The sequence below is a fragment of the Lytechinus variegatus genome, chromosome 19 (assembly GCF_018143015.1).
Source record: "Lytechinus variegatus isolate NC3 chromosome 19, Lvar_3.0, whole genome shotgun sequence".
Taxonomy (NCBI): Eukaryota; Metazoa; Echinodermata; class Echinoidea; order Temnopleuroida; family Toxopneustidae; genus Lytechinus; species Lytechinus variegatus.
This window is the reverse complement of record NC_054758.1, coordinates 7244207-7265108: the sequence shown is the minus strand read 5'-3', so window position 1 is coordinate 7265108 and position 20902 is coordinate 7244207. Positions and strand designations below refer to the sequence as shown.

General features: G+C 38.2%; 1 protein-coding gene across 2 annotated transcripts in view; it reads left to right on the top strand.

Annotated features, from left to right (window-relative positions):
- LOC121405684 overlaps positions 1–20902 on the top strand; it is a 37606-nt gene that overhangs the window by 640 nt on the left and 16064 nt on the right. For both annotated transcript variants that reach the window (XM_041596583.1, XM_041596582.1), the window contains exons 2-12: positions 6771–8749; positions 10166–10255; positions 11154–11300; positions 11838–13588; positions 14184–14256; positions 15266–15396; positions 15998–16082; positions 16905–17095; positions 18141–18263; positions 19303–19485; positions 20023–20158. In XM_041596583.1, the coding sequence (XP_041452517.1) occupies positions 7204–8749; positions 10166–10255; positions 11154–11300; positions 11838–13588; positions 14184–14256; positions 15266–15396; positions 15998–16082; positions 16905–17095; positions 18141–18263; positions 19303–19485; positions 20023–20158 (4456 nt within the window). In that variant the 5' untranslated portion in view covers positions 6771–7203. The remainder of the gene's footprint in view (positions 1–6770; positions 8750–10165; positions 10256–11153; positions 11301–11837; positions 13589–14183; positions 14257–15265; positions 15397–15997; positions 16083–16904; positions 17096–18140; positions 18264–19302; positions 19486–20022; positions 20159–20902) is intronic.

Genomic DNA, 20902 nt, shown 5'->3' with positions numbered 1-20902 from the left:
GTACACAGACAGCTCGCTATCGTGCAGCCACCATGCACCATAGCCATAGGCATTAGGGGACTTGCAATGCAAAATCCCCCTGTCGGGGCTCTTCAATTTTTGTCTTTAATGAATAAAAATTTTGAAAATTAACGCGACCAAAATGCAAATTTATATTCTCTCTTGGCATTAATTGCCCAAAAACGGAGAAAAATGAAGTTAAAAGGAACAAAAACAGTGACTTACCTCGGCTGTCACGCAAATTCACTTCCCCGTTTTATCCGATCTTAAGTACATAAACATATGGCCATTGAGCTGAGTCCCCTGTACAGATCGTGCTAGAACTTCGGTCTCTGTATTTGGTGAGTGAAGCCAACGGAGTTCAGCTGAACAACTAACAAAACAGAGACCGAAGCTTTTGGTCAAGGCAAGAGTTAGCCTTGAGAATTCCATGACGATTTTTAAATATATTTTGACATGCATCATGATGGGCAATCCTGTATTTTAGGGGTCTAAATTATTTTAGGTTGCTAACTTCAGTTAACGGTAGTTCAGTAGTAGTGCGTACGTACATGTACGTGCCGGGTATGGCAGGCCGTTTATTATTTCTTCATTCTATACCCCCCCCCCCCCCGCCATGACAAGTAACGCTGATTGCCGTTGGTTTGATATACCATTATACTCTTCATCCTTCACCCATAAGTGCTCAGATATACCGGTACCCCCTATTATGCCCCAAATAATAAAATTCCCCTAAAACCAAGGCGTGCTGCATGGCATATATCTTCATTGCCAACCCCCCCCCCCCCCCCCGGCCATGACTAGTCCCGGGTCACGTGACACCCCAACGGCTTTAGGTATACCGTTATTCTATACCACCCCCCCTGGCCCCTATATATCGCATGATACCCCATTGGTAAATACAACTTTACATCTACTACATAGGCGTGTAGCTGTATATTACTAGTCCTATAGGCCTAATAATGGCACTAACGGCCCGCCATACCCGGCACGTACGTACGCACTACTGAACTACAACGGTCTTGGAGCTGTTGCCTGAAGTTAGCAACCTAAAATAATTTAGACCCCTAAAATACAGGATTGCCTCATGATGGTCTACATGTACTTCTCCATCATGGAGCCTGCCTTGTGATTTGAAATTCTTTCTATAGACTAAACATGCATAATCAGTGTTTCCACAGATCCAAAATAAATTTCCTGAAACTGAATCCAAAATTTCCTGAAATTCATAGACATCAGAGATGCCAAGTTCAAACTAAAGACCAGAAATGTGTGAGATTTTCTGTGAATCTGAGTGAGATCACACACATTGTGTACAATGTATATGGGGATAGGCTGTGATAGTTGCGTGAGACAGAGATTTGAGGGGATGAACAAGAGTCCAAAATGCTTGAGTCTCACACATAATGAGACTTGGTAGTTCTGAGACGTTTCCTGGAATTTTCAAGTATGATTTTTAAAAACATTCGGGCAATAATACAGCGAGCCTAAATTTGGTCCATATTATGTGACTGACCATGGTGACCCAAATTTTTGTCCACGCCCTCTTTAAAAATAGGAACAAAGTTACAAGATACAAGCACAAAGCGCAAGCGAAATTTTTTTAGCTACCTGTCGAGGTCAACAATTCTTTAAAAATAACATGAATATTAAAACTTGTTTATTGTTGTATAGTTAATTGTTGTTTTCGGATTTCTCGGAATTTTCTGGAATTTGTTCATTTCCCGAACCTTTCCTGGAAAAAGTCAAAATTTCCTGAATTTTGGGAAGAGTGGAAACACTGTATAAGCGAGACCACACAGGGTGAAATTGGTTTATAAGCAGAGACTCCAACACTCCCGCTTTCGGCGGGAGATCTCCCGCCGAAAGCCCCTTTTTCGCAAAATTTCCCCTTCTCCCGCTTGAGATTTTATATCTCCCGCCCAGGCCCACCCATGGTTTCAAATCATCTCGCGTGTGAAGGATTCATATGCACCTGGTACATGCGAATCTTTCACACCCTTTTTACTAAAATAACTATGACTTTACATCATAGCTAAGAATTCTAATTGTGCTATGACACTTACCGAACCATATGGATCGTTTGTTGAATTCTCTTTGCTGTTTTTTTAATAAAATAATAGCATTTTTTCGTGATCTTCTCGTAGATGCCTCTGGATCAGCGTGGATATCAATTTTTGCCTAAAGAGGGCGCGCGATACAATTCACAAGCCGTTTGTTTACGGTTCTGCAGCTTGTACTGCTAGCTGCATTCTAGGCGATCAGCATTATTTTCTTGCTCGTTCAATCCACTTTCTTCATCATCTTGTCAAATGATGGCGTACTTTACCTATAAGTATATACATAAGATGCAACCTGTTGATTTTTGGTACAATTTCCTATAATGCGCCGACTACTTGAATAGAGAATGTTTAATAGGCAAAATTGAATTCCGATTGTTGTTTGCGTAATTTCCACCGCGGTATTAAGGATAACTAAGGACGGATTGAACGGTTGATATTTGGAGGTAAGCGATAAAAACACTTTTATAAATAACTCCTTTTTAAAATAAACTTAAAATACGAATGTAGAATTTAAGATGAACATAGTGGAGAAATATTAAAAGGTTTGGCTTGTTTTATTCCCTCACATTCGTGTGATGAATGAAAACGTCGAAGTCCACTATGAAATCACATGCGTTGTGGGAGGTTAGTATTACTAACCTCGCATGTTGTGTGAGTGGCCCAGGCCCTGTGTCTCCTGCATAAGATGTATATTCTCCCACTGTAAATCACTTGTTCACTGCTACATGTACATTTGTACCACCCTGCCTGTGGGGAATCTACAGGTAGGACTATGGTATGCCAATGTTGTACAGAGCACACACTTTAAAAATCATTAAAATATCACTTTTGTGACCAAAATTACTAATTTCTATACAGTTGCAATATTTTTCATTAGTAATTTGGGAATAATTTTTGTATTCACCAGAGCACTCAAAAACTTGAATTTTGGGTATATTTTTTTGTACGTCCTCTATTGGTGGAAAGTAATATGGCAAGAAAATTTTCATTTTTTGATCTCTATTTTTAATTAAGAAAAAAATAATTTAAAGAATCAAATCAAGTTTTATGAATAATAGGTGTAATGGAAACTGTCAGTGTAAAAAAAATCAAGCATTTGCCCCAAAGAAAAAGAGAAAATAAGCCAAACTTTGCCACCCTTATTTTGCCACACATGGAGATATAAGTGAGAACAAGGTTATATCATAACCTTGTTCATTGGAGTGCTTTAAATGATCTTTCTCCCTCCCAAACACCTTTTTAAAAACTGGAATTAAATTTTCATATATCCAAGCTGATATTCAAGATAAGATTTAAGAGCGTCAACGCTGTGCACGATCTCGCTCATTGGGGCGCCCCGATATGGCGCTTGGAGCAATCTTACTCCAGAGATCATCAAGCATTGAGACAAGATGGATGGAAATGTCAATTTAAAGGCCGTGAGGTACATGTAGTATGTCTTACTGGTTGACACGGATAAAGGTATCACAAAAACGTATGATTTTGCAGATGCTTTTCAATGTTATATGCATGCATTAAAAAGTTTTATCAAGCCAAAATGTATGATTTGATTCATTCAATTGTTAATTACTTGGTACCCTCCTAAGTCGTACAGATGGGTGGGGGGGGGGGGGAGTCATGACCAAGAAAAAAAGAGAAAAGGAAAGACAGTAGGGTGAAATGTGATATCATTTTTTATATGTCGAAATAGCAATAATTGGATCTCTGAAATGGAGAAAACATCAAAATTTTTGCTCGCTCGCAACCGTTTATCAATTTTACGCGATATGCCATATCTAGCCCCTTCAAATTTTTTTTAGCTCATTACGCCACTGGTCCCATCATATTAAAAAATTAGTCTGAGATAGCATACAAGAGCATCTAGAACCCTAGAGCTTCCTGGACCTTTTTAGTGGGCCCATGCAGGACCCCGGCCGCAAGGGACTTCGCGCTTGATCAAATTAGAGTCTCCACTTTGCTAGGAGATCCAGGCGGGAGAATCTCCAGATCAGAAGGTATTTGGGGTTGGAGTCTCTGTATAATTGTGGATTTTATTGATATTTGAACCTTAGTTCAAATGCCTGAAGCATATGAAGGGAAAAAAATTTGAATTGGAAAAATGAGAGGTTTCTTGCCAATACCAGACCGATCGCGTGTAGATCCCTTGATCCGTTTGTCAACAAAGCAAATTATACAATACATGTAGGTCTGACCCTTGAATCGCTTCGTTATGATGTACCTTCGATTAGCGATGTTACAAAATGCAGTTTATTATTATTTAAAGGACAAGTCCACCCCAACAAAAGCTTGATTTGAATAAAAAGAGAGAAATCCAACAAGCATAACACTGAAAATTTCATCAAAATCAGATGTAAAATAAGAAAGTTTTGACATTTTAAACTTTCGCTTCATTTTACAAAACAGTAAATGCACATCTCGGTCGGTATGCAAATGAGGGAACGGATGACATCGCTATTTCTTTTGTATTGTAATATATGAAATATGCAATATTTTGATTTTCTCGTCATTGTCATGTGAAATGAAGTTTCATTCCTCCCTGAACACGTGGAATTCCATTATTTTATCATTTTGTGCTTTAGGCAAGGAGGTCCTAATAATTCGTAAAAATTGAAATATTGTATAAGGGCAAGTCCAAGAAAAGGTCACCCTGGAAGGCAAAATTTAATCTTTAATTTAAGAAGTTATCTTTGGTGGGGTAAGAAAGCCCAAATGTGGAATTTTAAAATTTCATTAAGAAAAATGTGATAATATGCATATTTATGCTAATTTGGGGCACCTAATTTGCATAATCAGTAAAATGGGCGTTACGTATGGGACAATTATAAAAACTCATAGAAAATGAAAACAAAACTTCTGAGATTCAGTCATAGGTGGGACATGGACCCCCTAACATCTTATTACTTTTGAGGGAAAAAAAGTTGTGTCATCTAATCAGTTATGCAAATTACATGTAGGTCTTGTCCAAGGATGGAATGTCCCATACGTAACATTTTGAGGATGTTTTTTTACTTTTTATAAGTTTTTTCTGATAATAAAATACTTGAATTGTTGCATCTCTGGGAAGTTCTAATTTTATTAAGTATGAAAATGTTATACCACAAAAAGTTTTAAAAATAGAGTTTACTTTTTAATTAAAAGTTAATTAAAAAATTGTTACGTATGGGACAACATGTTATGTATGCGACATACACACAATGTCAATGGGGAGATTTGTGTACAAAGTGAATGGAGAAAAACAATTTTCAATAGTGCTCTAAAAAGTGATTATTTACCTTTTCTTTGGTTTCTAAAGACTGATTTGTTATGAATACTGATTAATGAGAACAATTGAAGCGAAAAAATCATGAAAATTGATAAATATCAAAAAAATAAAAAAAACAATAGAAATACATAAGAAATTCACGAAACCATGAAAAACAAGAAAAAAAATGTTGAAATGGTCAATTTCCTTTAAGTCATTTCAAATTTATGTCTCAATAGAACATTTTAAAAGAATGACACTCTTTTGTTATTTATATATTTTGAATTATTTCAATTATTTCAATTACTGGTACAGGGAAAATTGTGTACGTTCTCTATGGGGACAAAATGTCCCATACGTAACATGTCATTAATTTGTTTAATTAGAGTCTGTAATTAGAAGTATTTGGCATATGACATGAAACTTGCCTTAGATATACTATAGTATTGTGACTTCTATCACACTAAGTTACAAGTTGTCAAATGTAATAATCAACTTGAAAAATGTTTGAAAAATTGTCTTTTTTCTGCGTCCCATACGTAACGGCACATCTTTTCTCTCTAAAAGGTCAAGGTCATATGTCACCATTTTTTGCATGATTATTCTTCTCCTAGATGTCTAACATCATGAGGGTATTCAATCAAAGTCATTTAACACTATTTTTCAGGTCATTAAAGCCTCTGAAATGTCCCATACGTAACGCGCGCAAATTCTTGGACTTGCCCTTCATTTTCCTTGCTGACATCACCCATAGTCAATTTTCTCCCTTGAGAAAAAATGAAGTATATGTTTTTCCGCCCCCGTCTACTTTCACTGCGCTCAAGACGCATACACTGCCGCGCATTGCAGCTCTTGCCATTGTGTACATCCTACTGTGTGAGCCTACATGTAGCACTGGGGTGGGGGCCGCCTGCGAAGCGTTCAGCATATCCAAAAAGTTTGATGAAATCGTTCATAACCTACAGTATCGACTTGTTTTCTTTAATTTTTTTTTCTTATTTGATGTGATGAGGAAAAATGCAGGTGGGAGGGATATAAAAATACAATGACTCATTCTCCAACTAGGCCAAGTTTGATGTGAATAGTTTTAGCCAGATCCTTAAGGCTCATAGTTTTTTTGTCGGGTATGTTTTTAACAAACGTCTTCTCAGGGTGAACTTCCCCTTTTTTGATAGCAAAAAGTGTTGACTATTATTTGGGTTAATACAGCCTTTGAAAATGTTGTGGGATTTCAGAACACCATACAGGGCTTCGCAAATTGTCATCTCGGTGCCACAAGCCTTTCTAATTTATGGATTTAATACACAAAATATTGAGGCACGTCCTTGTGAGTCTTTGTTCCAAATTTCTCAAATTACATGTATTACAAATTTCAGTTAATTGCATAAAGCTGCATGTTTAAAAGAACAGTTGGATTCTTCGCCACCCCTCAAATTTCAATGTTGTTTTCTATTCTGTTCATGTAGGTGACTCTAAAGGATTGAGCAGCATGTTCCAGTGAACGGATAACCAGGACCTTGATGATCAGCTAATGAGGACTTCTTTCTTATTAAAAAGACCAGATCTGCTCTGACAGCTAAGCTTCATGGAAGTCACATGCGGTTATATTTCAGGACATTCAGATGAACACCTTAGTTGACTAAAATGTACATGTACATGTATTCTGATAGTCCATAGGAGTTAAGATTGGTAGTATCTGAATTTTCAAAGATCTGGAGCAGCAAACCTGCCTTATCAAAAGAACTCTTTAACAGTAATCGCGAGTGAAGTGGACAAGCCTGGAAATCTTAAAGATATTAACAAGATCAGACGTGTAATGACTGGCGTAGTGGTGGTAACAGAACCGAGGATGACCTAGAATTCATGGTACTGTCGCTGGTGTAAAGAAGTGACGGTACCATGGGTGACGATTTGTTTGTGATTTATGATAGTGAGGATGAGGAGTATCCTTCAACCTCTTCTGGGAACAGTCACAGAAGATCAGGGGGAGTGAGGTCGAGAGAGAATTTAACCCCCAACCAAAGTGAGAAGGTGGGAAACAACGAGCTAGAAAGTGATGTCATACTTTTATCCTCAGATAGCGATTCAGACTCTGACTCAGATTTACCGGATCCTTTCGCCAGAGGCAATGATGATGGTACAGTCAAAAGAAAGAAGAAGCAAAAGAAAAACAAGAAGAAGCAAAAGAAAAACAAAAAGAAGGTCAATGTCGAATCGACAGAATGTCAAACTCGGCATGCCAGAGTAAAGCAAGAAGTCAATGAATCTTATGAAGATCTAGCTTTTCAAGCGGAAAAAAATTGTGATAGTGACCAAGACAACTCTAGACATTTGAGAAATGAGCCCACTTCAGAAGATTCTGAGTGTGATGATCGTGAAGAGGAAGCAGCCAGTGGTTCTTCTAAAGGAAACCCTCAACAGCAGGATGCTGAAGGACTTGCAAGTGATGAAGAAGGCAACATAATAACTCTTCATGATCTTGACAGTGAGACTTACAGTCAAGTTGCTCCTGTGGAGCCTTATTTTAGTCCTTTTGACCTGCATAGTCCTGTGAATCATGTGACTTCACCATTATCACCAGCCAGAACTTCATGTACTTCACCTTCAGTAACACAGGTACCTCAGATTTTATTGCAAAGATTGCCACCCAATGATTTGCCTTCTAGTGCAGAGAGTTCGTCAGGCGTTGACAACTCTGGTAATTGTTCCGGGGATTTGGACTTACCTAATCCGAGCTGTGTATCATCATCAGCCAGTCCTGGTTCACCTTCAGTAACGGAGGTACCTCAAGTTTTATTGCAAAGATTGCCACCCAATGAGTTGCCTTCTAGTTCGGACAGTCCGGTAGGTGTCAATGTTTCTGGTGAATGTTCAGGTGATTTGAACATCTCTAATCCAAGCAGTGTTTCACCATTAGCCAGTCCTGGTTCACCTTCAGTAACGAAGGAACCACAGGTTTTGCTGCAAAAACTGCCACCCAATGATTTGCCTTTGAGTACAGACAGTCCGTCAGGTTTCGACAGTTCTGATGAATGTTCAGGTGATTTGGACATCCCTAATCCGAGCTGTGTTTCACCATCTGCCAGTCCTGGTTCACCTTCAGTAACGAAGGAACCACAGGTTTTGCTGCAAAAACTGCCACCCAATGATTTGCCTTTGAGTACAGACAGTCCGTCAGGTTTCGACAGTTCTGATGAATGTTCAGGTGATTTGGACATCCCTAATCCGAGCTGTGTTTCACCATCTGCCAGTCCTGGTTCACCTTCAGTAACGAAGGAACCACAGGTTCTGCTGCAAAAACTACCACCCGATGATTCGCCTTTGAGTGCAGACAGTCCTTCAGGCATCAACAGTCCCGGTGAATGGTCAGATGATTGTTCTGTTAATGATACAGTTTCTCTGTCTACAAGTGGTAGATCCACAGGTGTTCATACATGCACATCAGGTAAGAACAGTTTCATGAAGATTTTTATCAATTTAAGTTGCAAGCGTTTGGTGAATACATGCTTCAGAAGTCCTGCAAAAAATATATTGATTGGCCATGATGGTTGTGATGATGATAATGATGACATTGTGCATGTAATGTTGATTGAAGAGGACTACCAATTTACTTTTATTTTGCTTATTTACATAAACCCGTTGAATGCTGAATTTTGTCATTCCCATAGACTTTGTACAGGTATAACCCGGTTCAATTTGGCAACGGGTTAATATCCAAGGTATGACTACAATGGAATTTATGGCCAATGTCTTTTAACATGTGGAAATTTGATATTGCACTGAAATGGCAAGATGATTCTGGAGATATGTTGGGTTGTGACAATTTGACCATCAAGTTCATTTGAAAGAAGGAGACAAGAAAACCTGTCCATCATCAAGTCAGCTGACAGCGATTTTTCACATTGCAACGCAGAATAAATTCTAGAACACAGTCAAAATGTATTGAAAAATGCTCATCAAATGACACAAAGAGCTGGGAGCTCTTTGCCGAATAGTGGTGAATTGGAGCATTAGTTTTATCCTACATGTAAGTTTTAGGCCTGACAAAAATTTGAAAATACATTGTGTCTTGTTTGTCCAGAGTCCAGGATGAAACTGCTGTTTTGATTAACCAGTTTTCGACAAAGACCTCTTGGTTCTTTTTCATGAAGGGCATTTGACAACACAGAGGCTTACACTTTCCCTGTTTTTGAATCCTGCGTATGTCACTATGCAAAGACCCCCCGCCCCCCATTTTCAGGATGAGAAGACTGTTGACCTACATGTACAAGGCAACTTTAATAAAGGGGTACTCCAGGCTCAAAATAATATGACTGGAATGGGTGAAGAAAAATCAGACAAACAAAACACTGAAAACTTGATAAAAATCGGACAAGGTAATAACAAAGCTATGGCATTTTTTTTTTTTTGCATTTTTCTAGTGAAACAGTTCTAGCCATGTCTTGATAAATATTCAGTGAGCAAACTGTTGATCATAATCCCCACTTGTTCTTATGTATTTTTCTTTTATTCCAAGAACTGGAAAAATTGGCTTGACAAGTGACAAAATATTGCTAAAGTATTCATGAACTTTGTTATTTGTTATCAGATTTTGAGAAAATTTTCAGCATTTTGCTCTGTGAATTTTACTTTATTTATTTAGATATAAATATTTTCAGTCCAGAGTAACCCTATAATAAGAAAACATACTTTTACATGACAAGGTACAAAGTTTTGGAAATCCGTTTCCTCTTTTAGCTGCAAAGAAAGAATAGGGATCATGCTGAAGTTGAATTCACGAGATTCATGTCCTTCTTATCTTACCTGTATTCATTAATGGACTTAGGACCATAAATCATATTCGCGTTTCAAAATTTTACAGATGATTCTTCAATACAGCATCTATTGGCCCAGGCCCTGAGATCTGAAGAAAGGATGCAACTTAAAATCTACAGATTCCCTTTGCCACCAGGTATTGTGCACTGAGTGTCATGTGTTCGTACAATTATACATGTAGGTCTTCCCTTGAGGCTGAGGGTCCACAAGGCCAATGATTACGTTTGTATACATAAATATTTTTTTTTTTGTTATACTGCCTTGATTGTAAACCTTGCTTTTGGTTTCATTACATGTTCCGGTATGTGCTTGTTGTCTTCTAAATAACTAGTGTTTTCTAGAGTGTAATTTTACCAGAAAAGATCAGGCTAAGTGGAAGATGTCTTGATGTCTACAGACAAATATACACTTGGCCTTGTAGAGTACTCGACTCTTGTGGAGCTTTTCAGCCACATATGTAAAAAAAAAATTCCTGTTTCATCCTACATGTAGGTACATGTAGGCCTACTTCATTGTATGTGGAGAAACAATGACTTTGTAAAAAATTCTTTAAAAATCAGAATAAAAAAGAATTAAACCGACATAAAGTAGAAGAATGCAAGCATTATCATTTATTTTTAGAGCCGTGACGTATGAATACTCTGAGTTGGACGCAGACACACATACTTCATCCCTTCTCAAAACGTTCAGCAAGGACTATAGAACCGAGGCGTTTGTACAGGTCGGATCTTGGACAAGGGATTACCATATCCTTTTGAAAAAAAACACATGTACAGTGTAGGAAGAACGATAAAGAGAAAAAAAACTTGAGGAGAAAAGATGGTTGAGGAAAAAGAAGACAGAAAATAATCAATTACATGTAAGAGGTATCTGGGATGTTTAAACTGTAGGCTAATGCATTAAGATGACATCTTAAGATCTTGCCACCTACTTTTACCCAGGTGACTTCCCTGTAAAAGACTGACACTAAATGCAAATTGTAACCACAATTGGTAATTTAAATTGTATATGTCATGTATTTTCCTTTGTCTCAGCTTCCCTTGAAAATGATTCAGACTCCGATGAAACCTGTATCGAGGATGATGATCTGGGCACGTCATTAAATCAAGTTGACAACTGCATATCAGAACCTCCTGGCTCAGATGAAAGTTTTGAAACCAGCGAAGTTAACACAAATTTTGGTAAAATTACATGTCTTTCTCATTTTCAAAGAGAAGTTGATCTTTGATTGCATTTATGTTGCAGTTAGGCTTTTTGCATTTGGTGACCTATCTCATTCATTGTGTATCTCAGTCTATTTGACATAATGTCAAGCTCTTGACTCATAGGCCCTGTGGCTCTTGTCAGACTCATGAGAGTTGGATTTTGAGGACTTTACCTGATTACTAGGGCTTGTTTATTATTCATATGAACAACATCTAAATTTGGCAAATAAGTTTTCAAAACAAATAAAAAATTATTCTGCCCATTTCAGCCCCCATTCCACTGAGAAAAAAACCATGAAACATGCTTGATCTTTCAGTGGTTTTTCGATGATATGTCAATGGTCTTCATAGTCTCTATGGGCTCCAAAATCTGTTTAAAATAGATCTTGCTGCAGAAAATTTCCAGAAAATTGTCTTTCAGTGGTCTTGCTGTGAGTATATCTCAATGACCTTTCAAAACTTACGTGTAATTTGATGGTAATATTGATTGAAGTATTTATCCTCTTTCCTCAGATTTCAGTGGAAATGACGATGAATGCAGACGTCCTGTTAGAAGATGTCCTGTTGTGTCTGATGATGACACAGACTCTGATGAAACCTGCATCGATGATGATGATCAGGCTACCTCAAATGAAGTTTACAGCAGCAAATCAGAATCTTCTAGCTCTGATGGAACCAGTGTAGTTTATCCAAGTTCTAGTAAAAATACTTGTCCTTCTCGTGTTGAAACAGAAGATGATTTTTCTGAGCCTTTTTCACCATCCGGCGGTGCCGAGCCCAATGATCAGATGGGCAATACAGATGGTTTTGATACGCAGCCTTTCCAACCTGTTCTTGATGACCAAATTGAGTATTCGTCAAGTATGCACAGAGACACTTCATCTCCTGAACAGAATTTCGCCACAGATTGTACTGAACAGGAAAGTGATGTTCCTGGAGGATCATCCGATCAAGAAGAGGATGGACCCCTTGACAATTCCACAGGACAGTATTTTCCTACAGATTCTCAGTTGAGTTGTAGCCTTGACAGTGAGGACACTGAAGATCTAAAAAGCCTTTCAGCGGAAGGAACAGCATGTCATGGTCAAGAGACAGAATCCGGTTTGTCCAACCTTTCCAATGGTCACTCACCTGGAAGAGATATTGACTGCCCTGATAAAAGTGCTGGAAAGAAAACTCTTCCCTGCCTAAGGCATGCTTGGTCTCCCTCAGAATTGGATCCACAACAAAGATTCTTGATGCTGCAAGGGGACGAATCTGAGTGTATTTCTTTCTCGCAGAACACTCCTTCCGATAGTGCTGCCTTGAGCCCTGCACTTTCTCATTGTGAAACCCAAGACATACATGTATCTACTTTGTCACCTGACAACTCAATGACAATTGGAAGTAAGAAACGCTCTCCCAAGAAGAAGAACAGATTACCAAATCTTTCAAGAGGTGAAAAATTACTGTCAACCTTGAAAGAAAATGTGAAGCAAAGAGAAAAGAATGAGACAACTACTGCACAGGATAGTGCTGACATTCCATCAACATCCAATCCATCCAACAAAAGTCATGAGGTATCTTCACAGACCCCTTCTACCTCTGTCAAGGACATTCCTAGCATTCCAGGCAATCAACCCAGCTCAAGTTCAGTGGATTCTTCCGAAACCCCTTCCAAGTTCGGGAACCTTTCTGTGCAGGGTCATTCTTCGCTGTCACATTCCAATGAGGTGTGCTTTGAAGAAACAATGCAAGTAGATTCAAGGACTTCTAGAGACAATCCAAGTGTGTCCACTCCAACAAAGTCAACTGTAGATAATGGTCGCACTGCTCCTGCAGGCATCTCAAATGGACTCGGTTCTGCACCAACTGGTGTGCTGTCTAATGCAGTTGGTAGAAGTATCTCTTGTGGCCATCCAAGTGTGTTCACTCCATCAGCAAGTGCATCTGTAACTAATGGTCGCAGAGCTTCTACAGGAATGCCCAATGGACCCAGTTCTGAACCAAACAGTAGAAGTATCTCTAGTGGCCATCCGAGTGTGTCCACTCCATCAAGTCCAACTGTAACTAATGGTCGCACCACCCCTACCAGCATCTCCAATAAATCCGGTTCTGCATCAACCGCTGTCCTATCAAATGGAGTCAGTAGATCTTTTAATCCACGTGGCACTTCATACCAACAGCGTATGGAAACCAGGATGCCTCCTAAGAAGCGATGGCATCAGCAGACATCAAGTGTTCCATCGGGAAGCCGGGGGTCAGAAGTCACCACAATGACAGAGGTAGGTTCCTTTCTTTGTCTTCCTCTTTTATTTATATTTTGTTTATTGGTATACACCTACCTTCTCTATTTTCTTTTTGTTTTCATCCCAAATGGTGTAATCCTAGTTTCTTTACAACCCTTGCATCATCTGCTTACCATTTTTCATTTGGTTTAATTGCGATTTACATGTCCATGTAACCCTTGTACCACTTTGTCTAATTCCCAGTCAGACCATATACCCAGATTTCTTTTCATATCCATGTGGTCTAAGGGTTCCATGACATTTGCTCCGGTGACTATTTGTCTCATGGAAAATCTGCAGCTTATAACGCCAAACATACATGTAAAACCTAATCTCTAAAACTAAATAAACCCCTAAACATTATTCTGAACCAAAAACTATTAAAATCCTCTTACCCTATGCCTTCTTAGATATTAAGATCAGAGCAAATGTCACAGGAGAAAATGTTGTCTACATGTATATGGTTTATTATATGATAAACCAAATTTCATAAAGGTTTGATAAAGTAAAAAAACATAAGTGCTTAGAGTTTGTTTTATCCTTTGTGCATTACCATGTAAAGTTGTTCTTTTCTTTTATCTTGTTTATCTAGGAAACTGGAATCAAAGAGACCTTGTCTTGTATTCTTTCGTGGAAATATGATTGGATATCAAGGAATGAAGGAGGTAAAGTTGTTCCTGTCTGTTGTTTTTAAAAATAAAATTATTGCTGCAGCCTTTTTTGATTAATTGTGTTTTTGAAATTTGTATCTCTATCAAGTAGGCAAGAAATTTTGAAGTGAAAATTAGGTATGAAATCTGGTATTTTAAGAATCGTTCAAACGCCTTATATCTTCCCCAAGGGTAAAGGGGTTGTCAAACATTAAAGAGAAATGCCAGTAGTTGCAGTAAACACTGATTTCATGAGAAAGTCTGTAAAACCAGGCTAAATTGTCAGTATATCATCGAGGATCTAGATCTGGTAAAGTTACATAAACTGAACTTTGTGAAATCTTGAAATCTACGCTGAAAAATGTTCACACTGAAGATCACCAACACAGATAGGCACACGTGGGACAGTGTATTGTTATTGCTGGAATAAAGACCCGACGGAAGTGACCGAATCTGCGCTTATTTTGCTTATTTCTCAGCAATTACACAATTTCTTCCAGAATCCTTTGGCACATATTTTTTATTCGTACAAACCGACACTTGGGTGGTCATTATATTAGATTCTGTAAAAAGTCATTTTGAGATCGTTACCAATACTGGAATTTATCTTTAAGAATGAATTTAGAGTTCCAATGTTGTTAAAAAAAGTATTTTTATTTTATAACTATCATTATTTATAAGAATATTATGTGATATAAGAAAGAGCAAGATAGGACAGAATGGCATGTGTCTCCCTATGGATTGGCGCATCGACATGGTCATGGATAATTCATACATTCATTCTCCTCCAGGTGTCAAAAGGCTGTGTGACTAAAGTCGCTTAATCTCGCCCTCGGGTTGCGCCAATTCTCTCCGTCGGACACTAGTCTCTACTCAACCACTACTTGACAAGGAATATAGCAAGTCACGAGGCCTTGTCGAAAGGCTACCTTTTGCATTGATGAATGTATGCTTTCTAATTAGATTGTACTAGTATTTTCCTTGGTTAGTTTACCTGTACTTAATTCTCTATTCATTTTCACAGTCCCTTCTGCGAATGTATTGCAATCGTTCCTGGGATGTAGAGAGGTACCTCGACACCAAGACTCCTTCCAAGACGTTGGAAGCTATCAGATGTCCCTGATTTGCTTTTTACTCCTTGAAATGTGGTCGAAGGTGAGTCTGCATCTCCCCCCTCTTGTATTTTCAAGGTCAAAGGTCACAGAGCTCATTGGAACTTTTTGAAGATGTGATATCTCATTTTCTGTCTCGGCTCAGAGCTCGGTAGACAATCCAACAGCTCATGCTCACTTCTGTTTGATTAAACCAAATTGTATATGGATTAAATGGCTATTGGACCAACAGGTTATTTCGTCTGATAACCAGTTGGTCTAATACCCACTTTCTTATCATTCCTTTTGTACAATTAACACTTCTGTTTGATTAGAACAAATGGTATATGGATTAAATGACTATTGGACCAACTGGTTATGAGAGAGAATGGCATTAGGACTAAAGGAAAGTACACCATGTGGTGAGTAGACGGACTGATGATAGACCAAATTGTAGTAGACGAGTTGGCGATTGGATGAATTGGAAATAAGCCTTTGCCCCATAATACATGTTCTTGTATTAAAACCATGACTCCTTGCACTATATTTTTCAAAACCTGGTAGCACTTTTCGTTTTACTAGTTTTAATGTTTTTAAATGAAGTTGAATATTTATTTCTTTATTCAATTCTATATTTGATGATTTCTTTGTTATGTTTTCTTTAGGTTTCAAGTGCTGTAGACAGAACATGTGATGTGGTATGGAGACAGATATCATGGCCAAAAGGGATCTCAGAAGACATTGCTGAAGGTAGAATTAACATAAAACCACGGGACTGTTTGTATTCATAAAGCTTTTTGTTAAAGATAAATACCATTTGTGGTTAACAACCTCAAAATGAGTTCGAAGAGAATCCAATAAAATTACCACCCAAGCGTTTATATGTATAAATAAAATATGTGCCAAATGGCTCTGGAAGAAATGCGGAATTGCTGAGAAATTAGCAAAATGAGCACGGAATTCCATCAAATGTCAGGTAGTTTTCCAAGCTATATTAATTTTTTATGCAAGTGTATATGTTATGTCTTCCTTAGAAAAATAAGGTGCAGCAATAAATAACTAATGCTTTTAATCAGTTGTCAATCCAATTTTTTGTTCTCGGTACAAACAAATTTGAATAAACCTAATTTCATATGATAAAATACAAAAGAACAAGTGGGGTATGACATCATCAGTTTGCTCATAGAATATTCATGAAGACATGCCTAGGACTATTTCACCGGAATAATGCAATTCTTTATAATGCCATACATGTAGCTTTGTTATTCCTTGTCCATATGTGATGAATTTTCACTGTTTTGTTTGTCTGTAGTGAACTGCGAACCCATTCCCCCAACCAGTTATATGGGGAGGAGAGACATGTGGGTCACAGTTCAGTGTGCGCGCCCTTCTAGGCGACCCAGATTGGCTGGCTCCTCCAAAAATGTGCCTTTGAATGTCTTAGACAGATATATGACGCTATACAAATGCTGTGCATCTTGATCATCATTGGCTGATTATTCTGTATCTGTTCAAAACATTATTTTCAGCCTGAAGTATCCCTTTTAACATTTTATTCCCCTATAAATGTAGTGAACTACGAACCCATTGATAGTTCTCACCAAGGCCTGAGTAGTGAGGACCTGGTCCTAGTCGATATGACGGCCATCAATGCTGCAGAGAACCAATACCAATTTGGACTGGTACGTGGGGTGTCTGATGGGACCGTGACCCTTGCCCTTCCTTACAAGAACAAGGTTGTACCCAGCTCAACAAGACTAAAGGTAATGTTTCACATAATGATATTGATTATAATGAAAATGGCCAAATTTTGACAAAAAAATCTTGACTCTGAATTATTATAAATCTAACAATTCTTGAGATTTAGTAATTTAAAGGGTAACATTAGCACATCAAGCTAGGTAACATATCACGTAATGATAATGATTATAATGATAATGGTAATGAAAAGGGCCAAATTATGACGAAAAATCTTGACTTTAATTTGTTATAAATCTAAAAATTCTGAAGGTTTATATATATAACATTAGCACGACAAGTTAGCTATCATTTGGAATTCTTTTTTGCTGTCTCCAATATGCAAGTTCAAGGTCAGAGGTCTAAAGAAGTGGGTCACGTGTGTTACTTCACACAGAAACATGATTTTGAAAGTTTATTTTTATTTTGAAATTCCTCCAAAATCATCAACTCGAAAGTATTTAGATTTAGGACTAATTAAAGTCAAGATTTGTCATGAATTTATGTCACATATATGTCAAAGGTGACCAAGAATGACCCATAAGTATAGCACATATCACATTTTTATTATAATGTTGTTATGCGCTTTAGAGGTCTACTTGTGGGTCGACAACTGTTTTGAGGTAGTTCACACTGCAGGTGAAATATTCAATATAAGAAATGTTTAAGATATAGCAAATCCTAAGTGCACGGATAAATAAGAACAGTTCTTATTCTGTTCTGCATTTAGTTATTGCAAATAAGGTCCGTGAAAACTAGTATTGTAGCGATTTACTGATCTCTTTTTCCAGAATCCATTACTTTCTTATTTTATTGACTTTTTCCAATGTTGTTTCTCATATTTCTTTGTTACACGTTTATTCCGTTACCAAGGTTGGCTACTTTTGAGGCACTTTCTTTTAAGTATTGAGTAGATTAGCTTTAATTTCATTTATTGCAATTACTTTGTAATTTCAGAATGAGTTGTCACTTTTGTGTTTGGTTGATTAATGGAAAAGGATGTCACTTTTGTATATGGTTGATTATTGGAAAAGGAATAAAAGAATGTGTGTTTTTTGGTCTTTTCTTCAGATTGTAACATCCCTGAGTCATTACATGAACCAGATAAGAGCGTTGCTGTCCTTTCAAAATAACCCTCTTGCAAGGCATATCGCACAGCCAGAGGACCTGTCTGTATTTGTCAAGGATGGAAAGGTTTGTATAGTATAGAATGCCATGTAAATACCTCTATGACACACTACACAATGGGAAATATTAGAATGATGGGGTGAGAACGTTGTCAATGTGGGGACGTTGTGGTCTAGTGGTTATGACTCTTGTTTTCCAATCTGAGGGACGTGGGTTCGATTCCCAGCCATAGTGTGTTTTCCTTCAACAAGAAATTTACCCACATTGTGCTACACTTGACCCGGGTGAGGTGAATGTGTACTTAGTAGGAAGAAATTCCTTGGATGCTCGAGTGCCCGATTAAGGTAACCGTGCTAAAGCCGGGGTAATAATAACATCATGTTAAGCAGGGCCCACAGGGAGAACAGCTTTCAGAACTGAAGTGGCCACCCTGGATAAAATATGACGTTATCATTAATATCCACATATGTCAACTGTCCGTTTCCACTCAATTGTGAATATTTTAGATTTCACGCTTTGTGTACTTAGGTACACAGAAAGTAATGTGTAGCAGTAACATTATAAAGGCGTGATACAATATTTCTGTAAGTGCTTGATAATTTTACTCCTCGACCATGGCTATGTACTCAAGAATTGAAGGAATTCCATCTTTTTGGGTACCGATTTCCTACACCTGGAAGGAGAGTGGTAAATTGTAGCTCAACATCTTCAAAAAGGATGTGAGTTGGATTTGAACCCTAGACCTTGTGGTTTAATGTCTGTAAATTACATCTGATGAGCCACAACACCTCCCATTATTATCATTACTATTGTTGTTATTATCATTATTGTTATTATCATCATCAAATAACATGAGTGCTGTAGTGAGATTTGAATCTGGACCTTATGGTTCAATGTCTGTAGATTTATCCACTGAGCCACAGCACCTCCTATATTCTTCTCTTCTTCCTCCTTCATCTTTTCCTCCTCCATCTTCTCATCATCATCATTATTACTATGAAATAGTGGGAGTCAAGCGGTTGAACCCCGTACCTTGTATTTTAAGGCCTGTAGACATTATACACTTATCCCCAAGACCGCCCTCTCTGTTTGATCCTCACCACAGCCCCCTCCAGAAGGCAAAGTCTCTGATGATGCTCTACTGAAATCTTTGATGATGTCCATGTCAAGGTCTGCGCAGCAGCAAAAGCTGATTCGACTGATGAACGGGCCACCAGGGACGGGAAAGACTGCCTTCTTGGGTCGCTTCATTCGACGAATCATAAACGAACACAGAGATATTCCAAAGGTAAGATCAATTTTGCAATCATTGGGTGATTTCAAGTTCGGTGTTGGCCTTGGTGTTGGTGTTAGTGTTGAAATTCGGGTGCTTCCCCTAGCTCCAAAACTTATTCAGAGCTTGCAAAACTGATCCAGATCACATTACTGACATCTCAACTACTAGTCAGTGACTTTTCGGGACCATCCTCATTTTATGTTTGGTGTTATAATCGTGTAAAAAGTGACCCAACACCAACATCAAAAGGTCAACACTGAACTTTAAATCACCCAATGGAAGCACATACATTAGCTTTTGGTAAAGTCAAAATATTTCCTGCATGTCTTTACTCAGTGCCATCTTGTAGTATACCCAGCCATGGCGTAATTTCCTTCAGCAAGAATTTATCCACATTCTGCTGCACTCAACCCAGGTGTGGTGAATGGGCACCCGGTAATAATGATAATAACGCGCCTCGGAATAGAATAGATAGATAGAATAGATAGCGCTATATAGTTGCCTATTATCATTATTTATGTTATTATTATACACCTTTTTGTCTTGCAGACCTCCAAAAATCCTTACAAACTGCTCGTATGTGCACCTACTAGACAGTCACTGGATGTGCTTTTGAGGAAGATTTGGGAATACCTTTTGAAGATGGGTGAAATCAAAACAGACGGCGAGGCTATTTCACACCAGAGTAAGTGTACTCTACTTTCCTAAAGTACTTTAGTGGAAGCCAGTTTAAAGTGTAATGGGATTGCTCAAAGCAATCTCAGAAGCGAGCTTAAGTGGACTTCCAAAATCAGTTTGGAAAACCACCCCCCCCCCCCGGTGGTTTTCAAGACCTCTATCATTAAAATGGTTAAAAGTGCAGGTGAGGACATAATTGTTCTTCAAGAGAGTGCATTTTATGTGTGCTACTCAGTACCCTCTCTGTTTCAAATTTTGTGCAGAACTTTTGACTGTACTAAGAGCATCTGCATCGCAACAAGCTTTATGTGAAGTGACTCTTTCTAAACTTGTTTCTGAAATTCGTTTAACCCTAACTGCTCTGGGTGGGGGAGAGGGCCTTTGAGGCCCCCAAAGACAAATTTCACCATGGGCATGAAACCACTGCAACTTGCCCTGCGCAATTTTATGACATTTTTCTTTGAAGCCTTGCGCATGTTTTGACACCAAGTTTGCAAAGATCAGACTTTCTATCGCAGCGTCATGTGCCCTTTTGTGACCAAAGGTCAACCCGAAAGGTGAGATTTTTTTTTATTTTTGTGTAACAAAGTGATATTTTCAATTTAACCCTAATTCTCCTGGGGGGCCATTATGGCCCCCCTCAAGAATTTTCGCGATATATCAGCTGCTCAAAATTTTTTGACCTCGCCGCTCACTGACTTTTTACTTTCAAGTCTCGCACAAATTTTGAGACAAAATTTGTGATGCCCGG